Genomic DNA, 26,443 nt, shown 5'->3' on the forward strand with positions numbered 1-26,443 from the left:
GTTTGCCTGCGCATCTCCTTCCCAGGGTTCCTGACAAAGGTGGGGCTGGGTGATCCCAGAGGGGAGCAAGGGCCCTTGTGTTCTGAGGGGCCGGAGATGTTCCCACTCCCAGCTCCCAAGGTAGGCAGCACCTGACTCATCAAATTCCCCTTACCTCCTAACCAGACAGTAACAGGAAAGCTGTGGCTTGTTGACTCTCTACTATGTCCTGGCTTTGAGCCCATGTTTTCTTTATATGCTTGACTTCATACAATCATCACAACCCCTGAGGGAGGTCTGAGGACGCCCATTTTACAGATGAGGAAACAGTCTCAAAGAGATGTGCCTGGAGTAGCACGGCTAGGGCAGGGCTGGGCAGGAATTCCAGGCAAATCTGTTGACTCTATCTGTACCATAGGGTTGCGGAGGAAGGAGAGGAGGGAGGGAAAGCAAGACCAAACATAGGCAACCTTTTTCAAGTGTAAACTTTCTACATGGCAGAGCAGGAAGCCACTCTAGGGAGCAGGGGCACTGTGAGCTATGCCTTCTGACCTGCTGCTCCTCATCCCCAAACTGGGGTTTGGCTCCCGGCCAGTGCCTTCCTTATCTTCCACTGCTTCCAGGCGGCTGGCTGCCTTTGAACCCCGCAGCCAGCACCTACTCAGTGGGTCATTGCCCCTGCAGCCCAGGCCGGAAGGAGCAGCAGTGGAGGAGGGAAGTTAGCCACCAGTAAACAAGGGTGGGAAGTTGGTGACCTGGAGACCCCAATTAGCGCCACCACGCTGCCTCCGGAAGGTCAGCCTTGGGCCTCCATCAACATTCTGGGGGTCGCTGGGAGGTCAGGGTGCCGTCTGCCTCGCTCTCACAGTCGTGGGTCCAGACCTAGGGCCCTGCCTTGCTTCTTGATGAGATTCTCCTCATTCTTCCCCGTCCCCTCCCACCCTTCACTGAGGGGCTACTCCATGCCCTGCACTGTGCCAGCTGTTTTACTCCACAGTGAAGGAGGGATTACTAACCCCATATTTCTCAATAACTGAGGCTCCCGGGAGAAGAGATTGAAGAGGTGGGACTTTGAGGCCAAGACTCCTGCTCTGGGCTAAGCTCCTCTGTAGGTAGCCTTTGCGGAACCCTGTGCCTGGGCTTTGGTTGACTGTGGTTGAAGGAGTGCCAGTGTCTGGGGATAAAGAGCCCCAGGCCAGGATGACTCACCCTTCCTGACTTGTTGATTCATCCGAAGGGGATCAGGAGTCAGTGATTATACTCGGAATAGTGGCGGAAGAGGGGGTGGCTGGCAAGGCGGATCCTCGGAGAGGCCACTGGTGGGAGAAAACACTGTGGTTGTAGTATAGTGTCAGGTCACACTTCTAAACGCTCCAGGCCTCTTAATCCTCAGAGAGGCTCACAGTGGGAAAGGAGACTTTCAGAGTCCGCCTTGATAAAGTGGGGGCTCTGCCTGTCGGACCACTGCCCAAGGTCTGGTCCCTGGCTCATTGCCTGGAACCGAATGTGCGAACAGTCCTTGTCCCCAACCTACTCTTGAGGTACTTACAAGGCACAGCAAGCATCTCTGTTTATTTTGGGTCACTGCCACTTCTGGAATGTGCTGGCTTATACTTGCTTGGCTAATTATCTTTGCTCTTTCATTCCCACTCTCATCCATTAATGCATGAAGCATTTATTGATCACCTGGTAATACTAGTTAATACAAGCAGACCTCAGAGAGATTGCAGGTCCAGCCCCAGATCTCCACAATAAAACGAACATCGAAATAAAGTGAGTTCATACAGAGTTTTCCTTTTCCCAGTGCATATAAAACTTTTGGCTATATTAGACTGTGGTTTATTAAATGTGCAATTATATTATGTGTAAACAACAGTGTATACACCTTAACTGAAATGCTCACCATCATCTGAGCCTTGGGCAAGTTGTAACCTTTTTGCAATGTAGTACTGTCAAAGATTACTGATCACAGATCACTATAACAAATAGTGAAAAAGTGTGAAATACTGGGAGAATTACCAAAGTGTGACACAGAGACCAACTGTGAGCAAATGCTGTTGGAAAAATGGCATCAATAGACTTGTCTGATGCAAATTTGCCACACACCTTCAATCTAAAAAGTGCAGTATCATCAGGGACTCCCCGAGTAGTCCACTGGTTAAGACCCTGCACTTCCAATGCAGGTTCAATCCTTTGTTGGAGAACTAAGATCCCACATGCCCAGCAGCATGGCGGAAAAAAAAAAAAAAACCCACAGTATTTTCGAAGTGCAATAAAATAAGGCATGCCTGTACTCATCGAGTGCTGAAGTAGTGTTCCTGTTTTATTTTAACTCACTGAATTTTCACAACACTGATTTTAACCCCATTTTACAGACGAGAAAACCAAGGCAAGATTTCTTGTTGTATGACCTTGGTGGATTAAGTAAGTGGCAGAGGGAGGGTTTGCATGTGGTCTGACCCAGTGGAACATGTCACAATCTCTGACGTCCAGGAACTCACAGTCTTTGTGGTGGAGACAGATGCACACAGGGTCAGAACACAGTGTGATCAGTGGTGACAAAGGGAAGCACCAGAGGAGGGGATCCCAGAAGGAGTTCTGGAGGTGGTGACGTCACCTTACTGTAACAGAAAATGGGAAGGTGGATGGGTGGGTAGGAGGGAGGGAGGCAGGGGTTTGACCACCGTCTTTTCTTAGCCATTAGTTCTGGGGTAGGCGAACAGATCAGGGAGCCCAGCAGCTGGGCAAACTCAGTGACATTGGGTGAGGACTCACAGTCACGTCTGCTGTCTCGGGATTCAGGGAGGCCCCCCTCCCAAGTAGACAGCAAGCACTCACCTTGCTGTTGCAAATGGAGAAGATGGACTGCCCTCTGCTCCGGCCTTCCTTTGGCCCCTGACTGCAGAAAAGTCCTTCTTCCCAGCTGTCCAGTCGGATTGGGTAGCCACAGGGAGAACATGGGTAGGGGAGGCTGCAGGATAATACAATGATAGCAACTATCTAGCCTGGTGCTTGTGAATGGATGGGAGCTGCCTGCAATAAGCCACATGGCCCAGGCCAGGGCCCCCGGGGGGTCCTGAGCAAGGTGGTTGCCAAAGATAATGTACCTTCTGCTCCCTGTGCTCTGCACCCAGCAGGAGGAACTGTGGCTGGAGGAAGCCAGTTCTCAGCATCAGCTGGCCACATTCTAACACGTTCTTCCCAGCACATTACAAGTAGCTCATTTCTCACCTGTTATGTTCATTCCTCTCTTGGTCCTACAAGCATTTCGTTGGTGTTTATCTTTGCAGCCCTCGTGTTACTGACATAAATCACATGGGAGTCCTGCCCTCCTGGAGCTCAGTGTAATGGAGGCAACAGACCGATCATACTGAGATGGTGTGCTGACAGGGAGGGACAGGCAGAGAAGGACCCCCAGGTCTGGGAGGTCAGGAGCTGTTCCCACAGAAAGTAGAGTCTCAGCAATGGCTTGAAGGGTAGGCAGGAAGTGGGCAGACAACAGAAAGGGGATGAGAACAAAGCCAAGGCCAAGAGAATAGATCTTGTTGTTATCGTTGTTCACTCGGTTGTGTCTGACTCTGCGACCCCATGAACTGCTGCCCACCAGGCTTCCCTGTCCTTCATCTTCTCCCAGAGCTTGCTCAAACTCATGTTCATTAAGTCAGTGATGCCATCCAACCATCTCATCCTCTGTCGTCCCCTTCTTCTGCTTTCAATCTTTGCCAGCATCAAGGTCTTTTCCAATGAGTCAGTTCTTCACATCAGATGGCCAAAGTATTGGAGATTCAGCTTCAGCATCAGTCCTTCCAATGAATATTCAGGGTTGATTTCTTTTAGGGTCAATCCTAAAAGATTTAGTTTGATCTCCTTGCAGTCCAAGGGAGTCTCAAGTGTCTTCTCCAACAGCACTTGGTACTTGCTATTTCAAACCTGTCCCACACCAGCCCTGGGCTCAGCCTGGGGGCACAAAGGCACCCAGGCCAGTGGAGGAGCCAACACATCCTCAGGCCTTTACCACCTGGTGCAGTGGTGGAAGCACACTGGGCTGGGAGGAACACAGGGCTGGTGGGGCAGGAGCAGGCACTGGTCAAGGAGGGTTCCCTGGAGCTGTGGGGAGCCTTGAAGGACAAGTAAGAATTAGGGTGGATGTGAAAAGCATTTCAGACAAAGGGAACCACATGCACAGAGGCTCAGAGGTCAGAAAAGGCCTGGCTGGGAGGGGTTTTATCAGGGAAAGAGGTGCTGTCTGCAAAGACTTCATGTGGCCAAAGTGTAGGGTGTGGCTGGAGAAGAGGTTAGTGCTGGGGCACCAGTAGGGGGGCCTGGAGGTGACCAGATGGGCACCAGAGAGCCTGGGAGAGGCGTGGTCAGGCTGCCATCCTCCCCAAAGAGCCCAGAGAGCTCTGCTCCTGCCTCTTTCCCTGGGAACCTTATCTGTCTTCTGGAACAGCAGCCAGAGGATGAAATCCGGCCTGCAGATGTGTTTTGTTTGGCTTGCACCATGTTTGACAGATTTCAGAGCCAATTGCCAGTGATTGCCAAAGATTGTTACATCATAGAAAAATCCATATTCCTGGCTGTTCATACCCCAACAGAGTCAAGACTGCTGAAAAGGCTGGGTGCCCTTTTAGTTCTGTGCCATGTAGATCCCCGGGACATGGTCGCAGTTGCTCCCATTTGATGGGACCTTTTCCACTTTACCCCAGCCCTCACCCACCCCATTACCTGAAGTCCAGGATCAAACAGCCATATATCATTGTTTGCCTTGTGCGTTCCTTAGAGCAGTGGTTCCCAGAGCTGAGATCAGCAGCAGCAGCAGTGTGTGAGGACTTGTTAGAAAAACAGATGTTCCAGCCAGACCCCTGGCCTCCCAGATCAGGAACTTTGGGGGTGAGGCCTACAATCTAGGTTTTAATAAGCCACCAGGTGGTTCTGGTATAACTAAACCTTGAGAACCACCACTTTGGAGAAAAGAAACCTCTCTGTAACTGCATCTCTAGAAAAAGTAGAAAACACTCAGTGATATTTTTTAGGCCCGGTGTAGAGGGCCACATGCCACCGGATGGCTTAGCCCATTCCTGGACCCCTCTGGACATGGCAGCCATGTCCAGCACCACCTGAAATGGCTCTGTGGTCTCTCCCCAGGCTGACGGGTGGAGGCACTCAGATCTATGGAGCCCAGGATCACTCAGCTCACATTTCCAGCCGGTTCTGTTCAGATCTTTACATGACCGCAAGCAGTCAGGGCTGTCATCTTGGTGGAAATGTGTCAAGCCTGGGTCCATCTTTTCTCTACCACCTCCTGCATGCCTTTATCCATTAAAATGAGATTGCAGGCCTAGTTTGAAACCAATATTATTTATTGAATCTAGCAGATGGAGGCCTTGGCAGAGTGGGGGACCTGCCAAAAGAGAGGTGCCCCCTCACTTCAAATACTGTTCCCCAAACCCAGGCCAAGGAGCCCCTCAGTGCAAAGAATGATCCGATTCCTGATTTCAGCTCCCCTGGCATGAGCTGCTTTTATGGGAGAAGACGAGCCTCGGCCAGGGTCTCAGCCAGGAGCCTGGCTCTGTGTGCTGGTCACAGAAGGGCCATTTGTCGTCCCACCGTGGACCCCGGGGAAACTGCAGCTTTGTTCACTCAGGAGCAGGCTCCTCCTCCCAGGCAGAGGCCTCGCCTCCAGCTCCAGCCTTGAACTCAGGATGACCCCTTCCACAGAACCTGCCTTCCACTTCCAGCCTTCTGGTGCTGCTGTCTGTTTTTATGGTAAAAGGCAAAAAAGAATTCAAACAGCACAGGAGAAAGTGGACTGAAAAGGAATGGCCCCTTCCTTACTCAGCCTCGTTTCCACTCCCCAGAGGTAATCACTGTTACTGTTTCTCGCTGGTCTGTCCCCAAATCTTCCTCAAATATAGAAGCCAGCAGCTCTGTAGCTATTGAGTAGGTAATTGGTCAATTGTTAGTGAACTAAGTCGTGACTCTTGCGACCCCATGGACTATAGTCTGCCAGGCTCCTCTGTCCATGGGATTTTCCAGGCAAGAATACTAGAATGGGTTTTCATTTCCTTCTCCAGGGGACCTTTCCGACCCAGGGATCAAACCCACATCTCCTGCATTAGCAGGCGATTCTTTACCACCGGGAAGCCCCCCAGAATTGGTCAATATTTCTACCAAAAGCCGGAAAAGACAGAAAGAGAAACAGAGAGAGAGAGGAGGGAGGGAGGGAAAGAAGGAAGGAGAAAAAGAAAGGAGGGAAGAAAGAAAGGATCTACTTCTTTGCACATTGTTTCTCAATGATACTTCTTCAGCATCTTTCTATATCAGCACTTACATGTTTCATTTCCTTCCCTCCTTGACTTACTTTCATCCATCCATTCATGCATCTAAGTATCTACCAAACCTCTGTTAACAGTTTGGTTTAAAGTCTTTTGCCAGCTTTCTGATCCTATTCTTGATTCATTAAAGAGATTTCTTTGATTCTTATTTAAAAAAAACAAAAACACGATGTCAATGGCAGAATTCACTCCCTGGGCTGCAGAGCTGAGAATGCCACTGGGTTTGAGAGCTTTCTGAGAGCCGCGCCTGCCCAGATCAGGGCCGCAGCATTTGGCTGGGTCCTTTCCAGGAGGGAAACACGGAGTGTCTTTCATGTCTTAGCTAAAGTTCTTCAACCTTTGAAATGAGTGTCAGCAGCATGCTTTTGAGGATTACAAAAAGGAGAATTAAAGCAACCCAAATAAAATTCACAAAGTAGCTTTCAAGAATCACACTTGTTTGTTAGGTTTGGGGTTTTGTTAGGAACAAAGGGAAATAACATGTGTAAATCCTTACCAAGTGCCATGCCTGACCCTGATGATTTTAGCACTTTTTTCTCTTTTGGTCCTCACAACAAATGCTGTTCCGTAAGTATCATTATGCCCACTTTACAGATGGAAATCTGAGGCTCCGGGGTGAGGAATATTTTTTAGCCTAAAGTCACTCAGTCAGCTGGTGGCAGAGGAAGGATTCCAACTTGTCTGTTTATAACACTCTACATTACAGAGCTCCATGAAAGCAGAGCTTCATGGAGTTCTGCTAAGGACCAGCACCTCAATTCCGTATTGTGACCCTTATCACACCCTGGATGAGAGTGGTGAGAAGGCTTGGGGGTGTGGAGAAAGGAGTGCTGGTATTCGAGTCAGACATCTGGTTTTGAATCCTCCCCTCTTACTTAGTTAACAAAGTGACCTTAAATGACTGAACACACTGCCTCTGTTTTCACATCTGCTAAATGGACATTGTGATTGCTGCTCCACCTGGCTCACAGCTCGTTCTGAGGACTAGGGCGATAGCACAGGAAATAGGGCCTTGTGAAGCCACTATACTATGTCCAACAAGCAGGGGGAAATCCCTCTGAGACCCTGGACTACAGGCAGTGTTCTTGTGATGGCCACATGTATACTGGAAGATTACAACTGTTTGTTTTTCTGATAGACATTGCTCTGCTACCCACCCAGAGAAGCACCTTCTTTGGGGTGGGAATGACCCCTACTTATCTGTGGGTTCTGGTGAAGCTGCAAATCCCAGTACGTCATCTCTCCTGGGTTGAGCACCTTAAACCAGGGCCATGACAGTGTCCTGCGGCCTGACCCGTGATTGTGTGTGTGACTGGGCCAGTCATATGTTTCCTGCCGCCTTCCATGGCTGCAGGAGAAATCGGACAGAAGGAAAAAATAAAATGAGGCCAGTAGATAAGCAGAAATAATCGAGAAAGAGAGAGGGAGAGAGAAACCACAACACTGGAGGGCTGCTGGAACTCCTGATACAACACCATTCCCAGACTTCTCACATCCTTAAACCAGCTAGTATGTTCCCTTTCTTTTTCCCCTGAAGTGTTTTGCAGTTTTCCTGCTGCTGCTGCTACTGCTAAGTCGCTTCAGTCGTGTCCGACTCTGTGCAACCCCATAGACGGCAGCCCACTAGGCTCCTCTGTCCCTGGGATTCTCCAGGCAAGAATACTGGGGTGGGTTGCCATTTCCTTTTCCAGTGCATGAAAGTGAAAAGTGAAAGTGAAGTCGCTCAGTCGTGCCCGACTATTAGCAACCCCATGGACTGGAGCCTACCAGGCTCCTCCATCCATGGGATTTTCCAGGCAAGAGTACTGGAGTGGGGTGCCATTGCCTTCTCCGTTGCTTGCATCTAAAAACTTCTTGTGACATAGAGTCCTACAAATCATATGTTAAGAGCCACGTAGGAGTTAGAACAGTAGTTCTCAAACTTAAACTTGCCCCACATCCCAATTTTCTGATTCAGAAAGTCTCGAGTAGGAACCAAGAGCTTTTCTAACAAGTTCCTGACTGATGCTGATGCTGTGGGTTCAAAGACCATGCTTATGATAACGACTAAGAAAGAGAAATGAGGAAGTGGGCTGGCCCATGCCCAGGTTCCGATGATGTTCTTTTCATGGTTCAGTGTGCTGGAGTTAAGGGTGCCCATTTATGGGGACTTGAAAGTGGAGAGATGCACTCCAGTCCATGTGGATGCCTGGAGACACCAAACTTGAAGCAGCCCATGATGGTTTGTGACTCAGGGTCCAAGTAAGTGATACCAACAGTGTGTGCCGCTGGACAGGTGCAGAATACAGCAGAGCAACTGGGAGTCTTGGCTTTGAGATGGACCTGGATTTGAATCCTGGGTCCACCCTCCAGCTGTGCTTCCTTTGGGAACATACTCTATCTCTTTGGACCTCAGTGTTCTCATTTGTAAACAGGAGCCAAAGATATTAACAGTACCACTAATAGGATTGTTGTGAAAACTATGTAGTGATGAATTATCTCAAATCTCTATTGCTATGTAACAAACCACTCCAAAACTTAGTGCTCCAAGCCTCCAAAACAATAACAGTTCTTTATTTTCTTCATGAATCTGCAGTTTGGGTGGGGCTCAAAAAGGGAGGCTCGTCCCTGCTGTGTGCCACATCTGTGAGGCATTGGAGGGCCCACTTTCCAGATGGCTCACTCATACTCTCTACTGGCTGCTTGAGCTTCCTCACAACATGGCAACTGGGTTCCAAGAAAAAGGGGGCCAAGAGAATAAAGGAGAAGTATGTGACGTTCTTATAATCTACTTAGCCTCTGAAGTCATATAGAAAGAATGTTGCCATACTCTGTTGGTTTAGGCAGTCCCAAAGGCCCACCCATCTTCCCAAGGAAGGGAACATGGATTCCACATCTCAGTGCAGATGTGGCAAGGTTCTAAAAGAGCACGTCAAGTGGAAGATACTTTACAAAATTCAATGTGCTATATGCAAGCTAAGCGGTTACCACTTGGTTTATGGTGAGTACACAGTAGGAGTTGGAATATTCTCTGACTAAGGCTTGGAGATCTGCCAGGGCTGGGCTCTTGTTTCTGACTAATCTCAAGCAGTAGCTGAGCCCACAAGGACTCTGAGGGGTGTGGGAGAGGGTGTGTGGTGCCTGGAGATGGGTCTCTGCAGGCAAAGCAGGAGCTCCACCTCCCTGGGCCGCCCACCCAAGGCAGGCCCCGCATGAGAGGCTGGAGTGTGGGTTGACGGGGAAAAGGACAGCCTCAGGGTGTTGGGAGTGATCCAGGGCTTCACCTTCAGCCCTAATGTACCCACCTCCAAAAGTCCCGGATAGACAGGTCTAAACACTGTGTCTAAATACAGCTGAAACTGCTTGTGCATATGCCCTCAGCTTGGGAGCCTCCTTTTTGCTGGTTTACCACCCTAGTCACTCTGGATTTCTAGGCCTTCACAGATGAACCCAGACCCCTATCTGCACAGGACCTGGAACTGGGAAACCCCCTCCAGGCGCCCAGAGGCTGTAAACATGATTCCCCTTTCTCCACGGAAGTCTGCCTGGAAATCAGCATTGGCAGACATCTCACCTGGGCCCGGGGATTTATTCCTGTATGACTTCAAGTTGACTGGAAGCTCCTATGACAGCAGAGACTGTGCCTGATTCACAAAAGCTTCCTCCCTGGGAAGCATTTTTGTAGCTGTCTGTGTTGTATAAATGGAGTTGTGCTAGAGCGTCACACACACACATTCACACACACCACCCCTTGTCCTCAAAAGAGGAACCCCAGGTCACCTCATGCCACCTGAATTTCTACCATGAGAGCACATTTATTTTGGTTAAATACCTAAAGACTCTACTTGTTTCCTATAGTATGCAAATAGCTTAGATTCCTTCTTCCCTCCCTCCTTTCTTTCTTGACCTGAGGGTCCAAGGACAACATAGGAATAGTCTGGGGGAAAACTGTATAAAACAAGACTAGTGTGAAGAACATGAAGTCAGGACTCGGGGAGAACCCAGCCTGCAAAATCGGTCTTTGCCAACCTTACAGTAAAACTGGCTCTGCACTCAGAAAATGAGCAGGGGGTCGGGGGGTGGGGCGTGTAGGAATCCTAACTGATAATGTGCAATGAGTCAGAAAAATCATCTTATTCTTTGACTCAGAGATCCCACTTATGGAATTACATTCCAGGAAAATCATTCAGAAGATAGGCTGTATCTATTAATATTTGTACAAAGGCATTTGTAGAAGCTGGGCAGTAATAATCCTCAACAGCCCATAGAATCAGAGGCACCCTCTGAGGGCTATGTACAGCAGGCTCCACCCTAGTGCCTGATGTATAATGTATTGTATATTCAGTCCTCCAACAATCCTAGAGCCTAGAGGTACTCTTCTTTTTAACAGACAGGGACCCATGGTCCTGCCAGGGTCACACTCCTGGTTAACCATAGTCCAGGATTCAACTTCAGACCTCTGACTCCCAACTCCCAACTTTGTGTGGTTTACACAACAGGCCGCCTCCTGCGGTTGTCCCTAAACTCCTGGGACCGCAGGTGTTTAGAGTAACTGTGGGCTTTTAATTCCATAGACCACTGTGTAGCCATGAAGGTGATTGCTGTGAAGATAAATGGAAAGTGTTTATGGACAACCCATCCACAAGTTCCATAGATCTGCTTCTTAATCTCTCTCTCCCCTTTCCCCATCGTCTGAATATCTCTTGCCCGTAATAATAATAACAGTTAACATCTCTTACACTTAGTATGTGCCAGGCTCAGCACTTTCCATGGAGGATTTCATTTAATTACTCCAGTATCTTCACACCGATCTCCCTTCTACCATCCTTCACATTCTGAAAAGGGAAATAGGGATTTCCCTGGCAGTCCAGTGATTAAGACTCTGCACTTGCAAAGCAGGGTGAAAGGGTTCAATCCTTGGTCAGGAAACTAAGATCTCACATGCTGTGTGGAATGGGCAAAAATTTTAAAAAAATAAAAGAGAAATGGATCACGCTTCTACTCCCCAGCTCAAAAATCCGAAGAGTCTCCCCAGGGCTGATGGGCAAAATCCAGACAGCATTCAGGACCTCAGAACATGGCAGCACTTGCCTATCCAGCCCCACACCCGCCTCACACCTTTCACTTAGCCCCATCCCACCATTTGCACATACCACCCTCTTTTGCACCTCTTTGCACTCTTCCCTGGGATAAGTCCCCTGCTTCCTCTCACACTTACTCATGGTCAGGACCAGCCCAGGTTTAACTGCTCCACAGACCTCATCCTGACGCCCCATCCCCCTTCATCCTCCCCCCTGCCTCCTTGTCCCTCTCCGCAGGTGCTGCCCCAGGGCGCCTGTGATGCTCAGTGCATTTGAGATGCTGAGCAGTGGGGCCCACAATTTTGTATCTCCAGTGCCTGGCACAGCTAGCCCCAGTGTGTTTATGAAATGGATATAAAAATAGTGGAGTATAGGTGTCGTCTTTCACCATATCTACGAGATCTACTTGCCATTAAAAACTAGCTAATGTGTGTTGGTATTAAGGATTCTAAACACTTTCTATGCACTAATTCTTTGAATCCTCACAATTCTATGATAAAGATGCCAAAATTCTTCCTAGATTGAGGGAAATATTAATAAGAAATGAATAGATATCATTTGTCTGAGATCAGGGAGCTAGGTGGTGGAGCCAGGATTTAGATCCAGGCTGTCTAACTCCAGGTTGTTACCAGAGAAAGATGGAAGCATTGTTATGTTAAGGGGTCAGGGCTCTGAATTAATTTCTCTGAGAGACTTTTGCAGTCTCAAATGCTGTGTCCCCCAGGAAGCTGTGATGTCCTGGGATGGGATTGGTAGGGGAGGTGAGAGGCTTGGCTTCCATCTCATTCTCCCTGGCAGTGGAGGCTGCCCTGCTGGCCAAGATCTGCAGCCTCCAGGCTGAGGGTAGCTGTTCTTGGCCCTCCTCTAAACTCTTGCTTGTCTACAGTCCATTTCCCTTCAAGGCAGGGCCTGGCAGTCCGACTACATCATAATCAGTTCATCTTTGGAGTCCCATCTCTGTCGCTTAACAAATTGGGTGTCATTTAGTAAGTTACTTCACCTTCCTATGCCTTCACTTGTCTTTGAAATGGGAATAATTATCAAGTAAGGGATATCTGCTTCACAATGAGGATTAGATGCAGGAAAGCCTGCAGTCAACTGCTCCATCAGTAGGAGCTGTTATCTGTAGCTCTCTCACTTTATAAACTGTGTCCTCCAGGAGACAAATTCTGCAGGTGGTATTGTGTGAAGAGACACCTGGCCACTTAGAGAAGAGCTAGCAGGTTACACGTGCAGAGGCTGGGCTGCAGGGGCACCTGCCTCTTTACACCCACTGAGAACATGGGCATGGAGGGCAAGGCCGAGAGCTAAGAAGAGTCCAGCTCTAAAACAGGTCCTTCCAAACCCTTGTTTCATTTCCTCCTGATGGCTCTGTTCTGTGGCAGGACTCATTAGCCCCATTTTGCAGATGAAGAGTTCAAAAGGTAAATAGCTGGGGTCACCCAGCTAGAAAGAGGTGGAGATGGATTGGAGTCCAGACCAGCCTCTGTCTAAGGCTGTCATTGGGTCCCTCGCCAGTGCCCAGCTAGGTCAGGCAAGTTGCTGTCTGATGGCCAGACCAGCCTCACACACAGTCTTCTGGGTTCAATGGCAATGGCATCCATGGGAGCAAGATGTTCCTGTGGGCAATGGGCAGGCTGTGGGTTCAGAGTCAGGGAGACGTGGATGGAAACCATGACTCCTGCTCTTTCTGTCTGTGTAGCGCCGGGCATGGCCCTAAGCACTCCAGGCTTCAGAAACTCAGAGCCCATGTCGTTCCAATGGCTAACCTGTTTCTATGAGGCTAATCTATTAAAGAACAAATAGCCACTTTGCCTAGGATAAAAAAATGAAAGTGTTAGTGACTCAATCGTGTCTGACTCATTGTGACCCCATGAACTATATAGCCTGCCAGGCTCCTCTGTCCATGGAATTCTCCAGGCAAGAGTACTGGAGTGAGTAGACATTCCCTTCTCTAGGAGATCTTCCTGACTCAGGGATCGAACCCAGGTCTTCCGCATTGCAGGCAGATTCTTTACCATCTGAGCCACGAGGGAAGCCCCTTGCCTAGGACAGCTTGTCTGTAAAAGAAAAAAGGGGGATGTTCATTGCCTGAAAATTTATGAGTACCCCTAGAATGTTTTCTGCCATTTTATTTATTCTGTTGAGTCAACAAACAATACTGTGCGTTTCCTCTGCTCTAGATGCTAAGGTGGGGGCTGGTATCCTGCAGTGGATAAAAGTATAGACTCAAAGGAGTTCTTCGTCAAGACATCCTGACCTGCTTGACCTTCCCTGGCTACTGAGCTGCCATCTCTTATCTTCCGGGAATTGTTTATTTCTGTTTGCTTTGAAAGATAAACAGAAAAATAGAGGCCAGAAGTCCCCATGGAAGAGATGAGGCCTCCCCCAAGTAGGCTCTGCTCGTCTGAGCCTCTCTGAGCACCTTCTGGCAGGACAGCCCCTCCTTTATTCCACCCCCACTGCAGGTAGACTTGGGAATAGACCAATTCCCTGTACCCGCCCAAGTAGTAGAGCCAACTCTGCCTGCCAGATAGGCAAAAATTTAGATTTTCTATTGTACCAGGTTTGGCGGATTGGAGCTACAAAGTTGTGAAGTGAGAAAAAAGAGATGCTGGTACATTCTGGGATTGGAGGTGCAGAGTTAGTCTCCCTGAGGGGTATCGTTCCAGAAGGGTCCAGCCAGGCAAAGCCCATCTGGAAGCCTCACTTATGCAGCCCCCTGAGCTCCCTGCATCTGTACAGGCTATTCTCTGAGCCTGAAATTCCCTCATTCCTCTTTTCCAATTTCTGTTTCTTAACCTAACTCTTAATGTTTTTTGGTGTCGATTCCAGCATCACCTCCTCCAGGAAGCCTTCCCTGATGGACCTCTGTCTCCACTTCAGAGTCTGATGATGTGCCCTCCCACTTCCACAGTCACCATCACCTGCCTCTACCGGCACTTGATGTTCTGCAGGAATTCTCTGTCTGTCTGCAATAGTCTGTGAGCTCTTTAGAGCAGAATCTTCACCTTCCCTGCCTTCTGTTTCTAGCATGTGAGGCTGGTGTGCAACCTATCTTTGTTGAATGTTGTTCACTTACCCAGAAAAGTGACAGTTGTTAGTCACTCAGTTGTGTCCAAGTCTGCAACCCCATAGACTGTAACCCGCCAGGCTCCTCAGTCCATGGGATTCTCCAAGCAAGAACACTGGAGTGGATAGCCATTCTCTTCTCCAGGGGATCTTCCCAACCCAGGAATTGAACCCTGGTCTCTCTCATTGCCAGCAGATTCTTTATTGTCGGAGCCACCAGGGAAGCCCTTGATTACACAGAGCTGTGTTGCAAAACCTTAGTGTTCAAGGGTCATTCAAGGGTCAGCTTATATTAGGGAAATGCAGAGCCCAGTAGCCAAGAGCATATGCTCTGAAGTTAAACCTCATCTCCCCACTTCATGACTGGGGGACCTTTTTTCAAAAGTTATCTATTATTTTTGGCTTCGTTAGGCCCTCTAGTGGCAGCGAGTGGGCTCTTTAGTTGTAGTGCGCTGACTTAGTTGCTCCAGGGCATGTGGGATCTTAGTTCCCTGACCAGAGATCAAACCCGTGTCCCCTGTATTGGAAGGTGGACTCCTAACCACCAGACCACCAGGGAAGTCCCAATGGCTGAGTGACCATAAAGCCTCAGTCTCCACATATGTAAACTGGGGAGAAGCATCACTGCCCCAGAGGTTTAGGGAATCAAATATGTTAATCAAATCAAACAAATCAGATATGTTGTCGCCAAGTCATGCCTGACTCTTCGCAATCCCATGGACTGTAACACACCGGGCTTCTCTATCTCTCACCATCTCCCAAAGTTTGCCCAAGGTCATGTCCATTGAGTCAGTGATGCCATCCAACCATCTCATCCTCTGTCACCCTCTTCTCCTTCTGTCCTCAATCTTTCTCAGCATCAGGTCTTTTCCAGTGAGTCAGTTGTTCACATGATGTGGCCAAAGTGTTGATATGACCCACACTTTAATACCCTGCCCAGCATGCAGTGAGTATTCAGTTCCTGATTCGGGGGGATGATGATGATGGTAATAATGACAGGATGCTGTTACTTCCACGAGGAGGTACCCAGCAAACAGGACACAGGCGGCACTGGCGCTAGTTGGCATGTCTGCCTTCCCTCCAGGCTGAGCTGCTTCATGGCAGAGCTTGGGTCCAGTCCAGACTTCGGGCCATCCTCAGTACTGAGCCCCTGGAATGACTGAGCCCAGTTCCATGGGAACCCCATGACTTTCTCCAGCCTCACTCCCTCTTCCCCAGAACGGTGGCCTCACGGGACCTTGAGCTCTCTGATGGGTTGTTGTTTTAAAATTAATCCTGGGTACTTTCTGGAATTTTTAAGGACTTTTTAAAATGACTTGTCAAGATTTAACATTTTATTGTTTTGTTTGTCCTAAGATTCATGGTATCATTTGCTCTTGGCTTCTTCATGGTATTGGAATCACATTTGTTCATGCCCACGAAGGCCTACTGTGGCTTTATGGGTCTGTAGCTGTTGCTTCTGATGGCTTTTATGTACCTAATTACTTGTTCGTGTTTTAAGGTCTTATTAATCTAGTTTTAACCTGCTTTTAGAATGAATCGGCTTTTCCCCTGAATGTGCTAATTTTAAGTCATTGCCAGCCCCCTTGTAATGGATCAGAAGATCACCCAGCCTGGCCTCCTGGGCAGGGGAGCTCGTGGAGTCAGCCAGAAAGAAATGGGTTCAAGTGATGTCTCAACCCCTAACCCTGAGATGGCCTGGGCGGGTTACTTAACAAGCCTAATTTTGATCAGCGTAAAGCTCCCAATACCATACCCAGCACTTGGCAGGTTCTCATTTACTTTCCCTGTCCTTCCTACCCTCCCACTTCCACATTTAACAGTACTAGAGTCTAAAAACATCCTCCTTGTTCCAGAAACCCTCAAAAGGTGAAGCACCAAACTCCAGGGGGAATGGCCAATTTGTATCTTTTATCCATTCACATCACATATAGAAAGTGTCTGGTCACTGTCTGGATTTTCAATTTTCCCCTTAAATTTAAAGAGCACAAGCTTTGGAGGGCTCTGGCCTTTGCAGGCAGAACCAATCATGGACAAGACCTCCCCTCTTAGGACTTGGCTGTGGAACCACAGAGGCAATCAGGTCCAGCCCGAGGCCTCCAAGCAGAGGCCTCCCAGAGCTGCAAGGGCAAGTGCAGAAGGACCACTGAGCCATCATCTCCATAATTGTGGGAGTGGATGTTTGGGGCTCTAAGGATGGTTATAAATCCTTGGCAGCTAAGTTCACTGTCTGTGGTTCATGCCAGGTCACTGGGTCCATTTAGTGGGAATGGTCTGTCACTCCCAGTACAGGTCACTCAAATGGAGTGAGAGGCCTCAAGGCATCCTTGGAACCAGCTTCCTCAGGCTGCTCGTGGGACCTGAGTTTTCTATGTCACCTCCACGACAGCTTGGGTTTCTAAGTGGTCAGGGGAGCTGGATAATGACTTTTGAAGTGGCAGTCCCCCGTCAGAGGACTGACTGTCCTCACTCATCTTTTGGTGCGTGTGTTTCTGGGAAAGCTGCTGACAAGGACAAAGTGTTGGGGGTTATTAGTTTTTAATAGAAAAGTTGGGCCGGCTTTGCTTTATAACCAGCCGCCTTGGGCTGCAGCTCGTTTGCAGAATTCAGATGGTCTGTGAGAATTACTGTTAGGAGGGGAGCTGAAGGTGGCCATACGTTCCCCTTGTCCTTGACTTGTCTGGGCTTCAGTTCCAAGGTGGGGCCCCAGAGCCCATGGTGCAGGGGTTGAGGGGGACACCACACTGTCTCTGTGATCTGTACCATACCCACCTCAGCTCCCACTGGCACCTGCCTTCCTGTGCCTCTTAAAAAGCACCAGGAACATCCTCTTGCCTAAAAGTGCCCCCACTAGACCCTGATTACAGGATTAAGCCATGATGAGTGTCCAAGCTAGGAAATTGAATTGAATGACCTCTTAAAGACCCTTTCAGATCTGCATTCACAGTGCAAGCTGAGCCTCATTCCAAACTTGGCCTGATGTGCCAAAGGTGGCTGCTCACCGCAGAGGGAGGTCACAGAAGAAGTCCTGGGGTTCCGGGAAAGGTTGTTATCATAAGCTGTTTTGTGTCATAGAAAAACAAGCAACCATTGTTTGTTACCCACCCATTTCCCAACATTCTTTCCTTCTGTCCTCTTATGCGTTTGTAGATGATCACCCTCCTCCCTGACTCCCCACCCCTTTTCTGTTCTTAGGACAAATCTGTTCCTCTGGGAAATGGCTGGTTTATTCCCACAGGATACAAAGCTTGAAAAGGAAAAATCCATGTCCACCAAGTATGAACAGGGAACAGCAAAGGGGGAGAACTCAACCGCATTTTCAGAGCCGCTGCAGCTGTCAGTGGGGAGTCTCCAAATAGGTCTTCTACTTAAACAAAGACTAATTAAATTTTAGGGGAAGCAGACATCAGAGGGCTTCCAGGCACCCGAGTCAGCAGGCAGCCCTGCAGGGTCTCCTCTTGGATCCAAGTCTTCTGGAAGGGAAGGCGCTTCTGAAACATTTAGCCATGGTAACTAGCTTGTCCATCACTTCTCTAATCTCCAACTTTAAAAAGAAAGGCTTAAAAAAAAAAAGAAACAAATGCTTTAGTTATTGTTCAACTTTGACAAGCAAATCCCACCCTTATCTAAGTTCTGGATGTCATGATCACCATTACCTAGGGCCCCATACACAGGCCCTGTGCACTTTATGTATATTTTCTCTCATCCTCAGCATAAACTGGTAAAGTGGGTCTTGTCGTTATCCAAAGCCACTTAACAAACCACCCCAAAATATAATACGTTAAAACAACCACCATTTACTCCTTACTCGTGGTTTTGTGGGTTGATTGGGTATTCGCAGCTTCATGGGAGTGCATTCAGCTGAAGGCTCGGTTGAGGAGCCTCAGTTCTACAGTGATCACTTTTTCTCATCCCCTGGAGAGAATCATGTTGTCTTCACTCCAGTAGAAGAGCCTCAGTTCAGTTCAGTCGCTCAGTCGTGTCTGACTCTGTGACCCCATGGACTGCAGCATGCCAGACTTCCCTGTCCATCGCCAACTCCCAGAGTTTATTCAAACTCATGTCCATTTCAGTGATGCCATCCAATCATCTCAACATCTGTCATCTCCTTCTCCTCCTGCCTTCAATTTTTCCCAGCATCAGGGTCTTTTCCAATGAGTCAGTTCTTCGCATCAGGTGGCCAAAGTATTGGAGTTTCAGCTTCAGCATCAGTCCTTCCAATGAATATTCAGGACTGATCTGCTTTAGGATGGACTGGCTGGATCTCCTTGCAGTCCAAGGGACTCTCAAGAGTCTTCTCCAATGCCACAATTCAAAAGCATCAATTCTCTGGCACTCAGCTTTCTTTACAGTCCAACTCTCACATCCATACATGACTTACTGGAAAAACCGTAGCCTTGACTAGAGGGATCTTTGTTGTTGGCAAAGTGATGTCTCTGCTTTTTAATATGCTGTCTAGGTTGGTCATAACTTTTCTTCCAAGGAGCAAGCATCTTTTAATTTCATGGCTGCAGTCACCATCTACAGTGATTTTGGAACACAAGGAAATAAAGTCTGTCACTGTTTCCCCATCTATTTGCCATGAAGTGATGGGACCAGATGCCATGTAGAATAGCCTGCACTTCCTTACAGCACAACAGCTCCATCCCAAGAGGGAGGATCCTGAGATGATGAGCCCCCAGTGAGCCCCCCGGGCTTCTGAAAGCACTGTTTGTATTGTGCTTCCTGCTGTCCCATTGGCCAAAGCAACTCACACCACCAAGGCCAGAATCTGTGTGGGAGGGGGCTTCCCAAGGGTGTGAACGTCATATGACCCACTGGGGATCCTGATGGAACAGTGCCACAGAAGGTACTGTGAATCCCTCTTTTGTAGATGAGGGCCCTGAGGCTCAGAGAGGTTCCTCCTGTTGCCCAAGGTCATTCCCCACAGCTCGGGACAGAGGGTCCAGGTCTGTTGACTCCAGGGAACGTGTTCTTTGCCGACAATACTGGGTCAACCTGATACAGCATGGGAGGGAGACAGATCCCAAGAGCTGAGCTTCCCAGCCTCTTTAACCCAGAGGACAGCCCAGCAGGCTCCCTGGCCCCTTGGTGAGTGTTCCACCAGCAGACCAGAGCCATGGGGCTGTGTGAGGGCAAAGGCAGCATCAGGAGGCATTGAAGACATGCTCCAGGCCAAAGTCCCAGTTATAGTCCAGGGTTATGACCCTGTCTACCTCCCCCTCCTTCAGAACCGACTCTGTTTGGAATGCCTTCCCACTTTAGAAAGCTAGTCACATTTCCTCGAGAATGAGGGCCCTCCTGCCTCTGTGCTTCCCCTGACGCCAGCACCTACAACACTGAGCTATAACCACCTGGCATGTCACTGTCCCTCCTTCTCTGTTGTGGTCTCTTAGGGGCATGGGTCTTCAGGACCCAACTCTGGCTCCCAGCACCTACACCCAGCAATGGTTGGGCTGAACTGAAGGGTGTTCCATCTGGGGGCTGCTCAGAGTCTTAGCATAATGTCCATGTTTTCTCTGCAGCCCCTCAAAATTTACCAGACATCTGCTGGGCGCCCTGCATGGGCTGGGAAACGAAGGCACTGCGTCATGTAAGGCCCATGTTCCAGCCCAGGTTCTTTTCCTCATTAGCTGGGTGACACTGAGAAAATCACCTAACCTCTCTGAGCTCAGCCTCTCCTGTATCTTCAATATAGACAAGAACCAGTCTCTTTTCTGCCTAACTCACCCAGGGTCAAGAGTCAACAGGAATTCTAGGCTGAGAAAGTACCTCCTGTGGAAACTGACATAGCATTTGTGTGTTTGGGATCCTTCTCTTTGAGGGTCTGATTTGTAGGGCTCTAACAAAGAGTTCTCTACACTCCAAGAGCCTTCTACTCCCTGAATCCCTAGATCTATCATGAAGCCTGAAATTGCACTATCCATCATTCTTTTGATAAGGTATTTTTTATTATCTATATCCAAATGGTCCCTGTTAAAAGATGCCAAATGATCTGGAAAGGGTAACGTGTTAGCACCGGAGCAAAGCCTGCTTTACCATTAATGAACATCTCTTTCAAGCTCGTTCTCTGACATTGATGTTGGAAGGGAAGCAGGTGTGAGCCTTCTGGAGATCAAGGTAGTTATATTTATCAAAAGCCTTAAAAGTATGCTCACTCTTTCATGCAAGTCTTTTTGCCTCAGAATTTATTCTAACAAAACATTGTGTTCAAAACTGTATACACGGAAGTATTATTTATAGTAGCACAGAATTATAAATAACCTAAATGTCCAAGAATAGGTAACAGGTTAAATAATGGTGCATGTACAAGGAAATACTGCCAGGACTGCCTTCCATGGGCCTGGGATCAGGGCAGCTGCACAGGCTCCTGTTCCCAGAAGGGGCCTTCCCTTGGTTTAATGCTCTGCTGTCACTGTCTTAAAATTCTTGTGTGCTTGTTACGTCGCTTCAGTTGGGTCCGACTCTTTGCAACCCCAGGACTGTAGCCTGCCAGGCTCCTCTGCCCATGGGGATTCTCCAGGCAAGAATACTGGAGTGGGTTGCCATGCCTTCCTCCAGGGGATCTTCCCAACCCAGGGATCTTACATCTGCGTTGGCAGGCGAGTTCTTTACCATCCTTTACCATCCTTAATCATTTTTTAAAAAGGAGTCTTCATTTTCATTTTTTGCTGGCTGGGCCTTACAAATTATGTATCCATTTCCTAAATATTACATAACAATTAAAATAATGCTTATGGAGAATATTTGTCAAAGTGGAAAACTGCTTCTATTAAATGAAGAAACGGGTACAAAACCATATATGATGCAACCCTGAACTGGCATATCTTATGTCTCCTGCATTGGCAGGAGGGTTCTTTACCACTTGGGAAGCCCACTGTTTTAAAAACAAAAACATTATACATAGAGATCCTGGCAGGTTACAGTCCATGGGGTTGCAAAGAGTGGAACACAACTGAGCGACTAACACTTTCAACTTTCATACATAGAGAAAAAAGGACTGGACAGAAATGCACCAAAATGTTAGAGTAATTATCTCTGAAGAAGCAAGATTACAGTATTCTTTTTATTACTGTGATCTTTTTTGAGCATTTCTTGCATTTTCTAGGATGGAGGGTAGGAATATGCTCCTTGGCTCAAATGTTTCCAGTAGAGACAGAAGTGTATCTCTTGTAACTGAGCATCACAGTTCTTTCTTGGCCTCTGGGTGCATCTGGAACCCTCTGTATGCAGGGGAGGCTTCGGAATAAACATGAAGAGCAGCTCAGTTGATGAGGAGGCCAAGTGTTCTTATGAGCTCCTTGAAGTTGATTTCAGTCCCCACTTCCCTTCACAGGCAGGGTGTGCACAAGGCGCTCAGCAAACGGTCATCCTGTCTGTGGCTTGAGGTCATTGGTAGCCTTTACCCTACACCCCCCTTCTCAGACGTTCACTTCATTCTGCTCTGACTTGGAGGTGGGACCTTCCCTCTGGCTTGGGGCTCGGCATGTGCCCCGAGTGATCTCTGGACCAGGGAAAGAAGCCGCTCTCACCCCAAGTACTCCCATACCCCTCGCGCTCTGGGCTCCGGGAGCAGAGGGCAGCTTGATTCCTGGGCGGAGCTGGGGACACATGGGCTCCACCTGTCCCCCTTGTGCCCGCCTCTCACAGCAGGCTTCATCCCAACAGTAGGGGGCAGTAGAGATCAGCAAACCCAGGCTGGAGACTGGGGGGTGGAGTAGGAAGGGGCAGGTGGTCCTCCCGTAGGGAGTGCACCCCTCACTCCACACCCACTTCCCAGATTCCTCCTGCTCTCCTAAATCCTTTTCAGGCAATCGCTAACCGTCTTCTCAGCTGAGCAGGGCAGGAACACAAAAATCCTAGAAGCTTACCTCTGTGAAGCCAAGGCCTCTTGAGTTCATGGCCTCTGACCACCTCATATGACAAATGAGGACACTGGGGCTCAGAGAAGTGACGGACTTGCTCAGAGCCTCACAGTGAAGGGACACATGGGGTTCTAACCTCTCCAGGGGGTAGGGCAGAGCTCAATGGACTGGAGGTGGGCAGCTGCAGATACAGGAGATGCCCACTGCACACAGGTCCCAGTCTAGCCCATGGGCTTCTGGGCTGTCTCCCGTCTAAATTCCAGCACTCCCAGCTCTGTATTTCTGGGTAGATCCATGTGCAGAGACGGCCTCCTCCTGCTGTCTGTCTGGCCATCAGCACGCCCAGTACCTGTGGTGGCTCACGAGGCTCAGGGAAGATGTGAGAGCTCAAAGGTGGGGCAAGGGGTAGGGGGTGGCGGCCTGACCAGAAGGGCAGACAAGTTGCTTCCTCCTCTTTCCCCACCTCAGTCCCCTGGAACCTGGAACCGAACACGGAACCTGTCTTGAGGAGCTTCCTGAGCATGCTGCACATCCGTGCCCGCCCCAGCCCCATTCTCAGCCTTTGCACTGTCAGCCCCACCCCAGTGACTTTTTCTGTCCTAATTACCCATTTACATTTATGAAGGTTTTTGTAAATTTTAAAACTGATTTGCATGTGATGGGCAAGGAGCACGAGGCTGTAGATTTCTCTAATGAAACTGACTTGAGCACACCCTGGATTCTCAAGGTTGGGGCTGCCCCTACCCCAAAGCCCAGGGGCTGCTGGCTCTGGAATAACAACTGTATTTTTTGCCTCGGCAGACCACGGTGAGCTGGGATGGGGACAAGCTCGAGTGTGTGCAGAAGGGTGAGAAGGAGGGACGTGGCTGGACCCAGTGGATTGAGGGTGACGAGCTGCACCTGGTAGGTTCTGGAGGTTGGGAAGGTGGGTGGGTAAGCCACGCTGGGCCCCACAGGTCCTGGTCATGTTGGGGCCTGGGTGGACTTTGGAAGAATGCACCATGTCTGGGCCTTGCCTTTGCTCTGAAACTTCTCTTCCAAAGCCCTGGAGAAGATGCTTGAGTGATTTTAAGAACAGAGCAATGTGTCTAAGGTCTGGGCTGACCCAATTGTCCAATCAGAGGGAGATGAGGAGGTGCATCTGCTAACCATCAGATGTGGAACCAAGCCCTTCAGCATTCCATATCTCTTTCCATTGTCTCAGCAACCATATGGGCCAGGTACTGTTATGGTTCTTATTTTGGAGAAGACATGGAGGCTTACATCCCAGTAACACAAGCTAGAAGATGACAGAACTTACATGTGCTCCCAAATGATACCCGTTTTCACCATGCCAAATTGTGGCTAGCCAGAACCAGGGTGACTTCTCTAAGCTTCTCAAGACATGATCTTATTACCCCAAAACTGGATTCACCTCTTGGTGGGTGTCAAGCCCAAAGATACAACCAAGCCACAGATTGGGAAAAGGAAGGATTTATTACTTGCAGCAAGTAAGAAGAACACTGGGCATTTTTCTGAAAGCCATGTCTTCCCAAACACCAAAATTGGGGAAGTTTTAAGCCAAGGGCTCATGCGTATTCATGAAGGGACTTGAGCAGAGGAGAATTTAGCATTCAGATGGGCCAAAGGTTGACAGAGTCCAAGCTTTAATTGATGGAAGTCACAAGGGTCAGAAAATGTCCATCCTTAACCTGAGTGGGGGCTTTAGTTCCTTCAGAACCCAGAGATTGTCATGTGTATCCCTTGAGAAGAAACTCAGCCTCTGTTTTATCACAGTTCCTTGACTGCTTTTCCTTGATTCCTGCATTTCTTCACTTCCCTTAAGATCATTACTTACTCAGACCTGTTCAAGGGCACGCATTAAATCACAAAGTGGCTTCAGTCAAAAATGGTTTATTTTATGTCCAAGGACCCCCTACCCTATCTGCTCACAATCTCAACAGTCTGGATCAGGAGAGGAGAAGCCTTTCTTGGCTCAGGTGTGGGTCCCTCCCTCACCCTGTCCTCCAGCCTGGGACCACTGGTTAAAGCTGCGTCTACACTATCATTATCGGGAAAAAGCACATCCACATCCAGAGTAGGTGCCTTAGCCCCTGGGGGTCTAAAGTACCACCTGCCCTCTGAGCAGAGACCTCGCATCACTCCTGCTCCCTTGGAACTCTGTGTTCTGAGAAAGGAGCCACGTACAGGTGACCAGGGTTCTATTCTGACTCACCAGGTACTTTTGGGAGGTGCTTTCTTTCTGTCAACCTCATCTGGAAAACACCATCCTACCACAAAGGGCTTCTGCCGAGATCAGGGTCTGTAGGAGCTTCAGGACGTGTGTGCACTAAGAAGAGGCACCAGGACATCATATTCAGAGGCAGCTTACAGCCTGGGCTGCAGTGCCTGACCTTGAACCAGTCTCCTTCTTGAGCCTCCACTTCCCCAGCTGCAGAGCAATCAGGGTGGGTTATGTGAACTTCATCAGCCCTTTCAGCTCAAAAGTTCTGTGACTTTTTGCCAGAGGTTACAAAGTAGGGACCACAGGCATCTTTTATTTGGCCATCCATGGGCCTTACACTTTTTCAGCTAACAACTTAAAAATTAGGAGATGTTACATAAATATTCAAGTTTCCAGCCTCCTACCAAAAAAAAAAAAAAAAAAAAAAAAACCTTGGAAAGTGTAGAAACACTGTGCCGTCGTTCTTGCTGGCGACATTCAGCAGGGGCTGCCCTGCTGCATTTTGGTACTACCTGGGAGCTTTTAATATAGCAATTCCAGGACTCCACCCACTGAAATGCTGATATAACCAGTCTAACCTGGGACCCAGGCATTTTTCAAACTCCCCAGGTAACTCCAGTGTGCAGCTGGAGCTTGGAACCACCATGCCAGTTTGCAACCCTGGTCTCAGGGACCTGTTGAGCCCTTTAGGGGTTGAGCCTTGCTTCTGGCCCTGATTTCTTGCAAATCTGCGCACAGTGTCTGACCTGGGCTCAGGCCTGGTGTTCTTAAAGCCTTTTGGCTCCTGGAGGGTAGTAGGAGGAAGGAGGCATCCGAGGGTCCTGTTGGTCGGCTCTGAGCCACATCTGTCCCCAGCCAGCTCTATTTAGAGGGCATAGCCAAGACCGACGTCCCCTGACCCGGTTCATCTGACTCCCCAAGGAATTGTCTCATTCAGACCAACTCTTGAGGAAAAAATAGCAGTCACAGAGTATTTTCAGAGTTCCTGCCCCTGGACATGCTGAGCCCCAAGTGTGACCTTGCTTTGGCCAATAACAAGAATCTGTTTTTGTTTCAGGAGATGAGAGTAGAGGGTGTGGTCTGCAAGCAAGTATTCAAAAAGGTGAACTGAAGCTTGAGCAGATCTTGGTCTCTCGGAATGAGTGACATGACGGGGGCACCGGGGTCCCCCCCTTTCTGCACAGCATGGGGCAGAGATGCCTGGCTACCCCCGCCTCTGTTAGCAGAGTCTGTCTCTTGGTGTTTTCTCTTTTCCTTTTCTTCAAACAAAGCCATCCCAATAAAAGTGGTTTCTGCTTGAGATGTCTGTTTTGGGGAAGCTTCAAAACCCCACTGTGCTCACATTTTCTCTGAAGGCTTCTGAAGCTGGCTTCTCTTAATGCCAGCCCAGAGCAGAAGTGAAAAATTCAGCCACATGCATGCAGGTTTAGTCCTGAGGTTAACCTGTGTGGTCTCTCCCTAGGGCATAGGCTTGGGTTCGAGATGGGTGGCCTGACATTCAACTGTCTATGTGTCAAATACCTACCATGTCATGTGTCCAGTGTGGGCCAAGGTGTAGTGAGTGCCACGGAAGAAGGCCAGGATGCCCTTTGCCTGGGAACTTATAGCCTTGTGAATGAGAACCAGCCAACAGTGACTTCATGACTGCACTTACAAGTGTACAGGAGACGCTCCAAAAATTATTTGTAAATGAAATGGAGCTGGATAGGATTTTCACCTCAAAGCTAGAATGAGGTGAACACTAATGAAAGGCTGTTACCAATTGGATTTGATTCTAGAGGTGTCAGAAACACACTCCTCACCACCCCAAAACCATCCCCACCTCATCTGTGGGCTGATGCAAAGCCATCTTCTTCACTGTTACAGATGAGGTGTAACTTGCAAATCCCCCTGGAAGACAAAAAGCAG

The 26,443-nt window shown here is 48.8% G+C and overlaps 1 protein-coding gene across 1 annotated transcript in view; it reads left to right on the top strand.

Moving 5' to 3' along the window:
- Positions 1-25,833, top strand: part of LOC129644121 (nicotinamide/nicotinic acid mononucleotide adenylyltransferase 3-like) — a 118,816-nt gene extending 92,983 nt beyond the window's left edge. Inside the window, exons 7-8 of the mRNA XM_055569531.1 lie at positions 23,113-23,214; positions 25,593-25,833. Of these exons, the coding sequence (XP_055425506.1) occupies positions 23,113-23,214; positions 25,593-25,646 (156 nt within the window). The 3' untranslated portion in view covers positions 25,647-25,833. The remainder of the gene's footprint in view (positions 1-23,112; positions 23,215-25,592) is intronic.
- Positions 25,834-26,443: the final 610 nt, after the last annotated feature.

The sequence above is a fragment of the Bubalus kerabau genome, chromosome 2, assembly GCF_029407905.1.
Source record: "Bubalus kerabau isolate K-KA32 ecotype Philippines breed swamp buffalo chromosome 2, PCC_UOA_SB_1v2, whole genome shotgun sequence".
In the NCBI taxonomy this organism is placed as follows: Eukaryota; Metazoa; Chordata; class Mammalia; order Artiodactyla; family Bovidae; genus Bubalus; species Bubalus kerabau.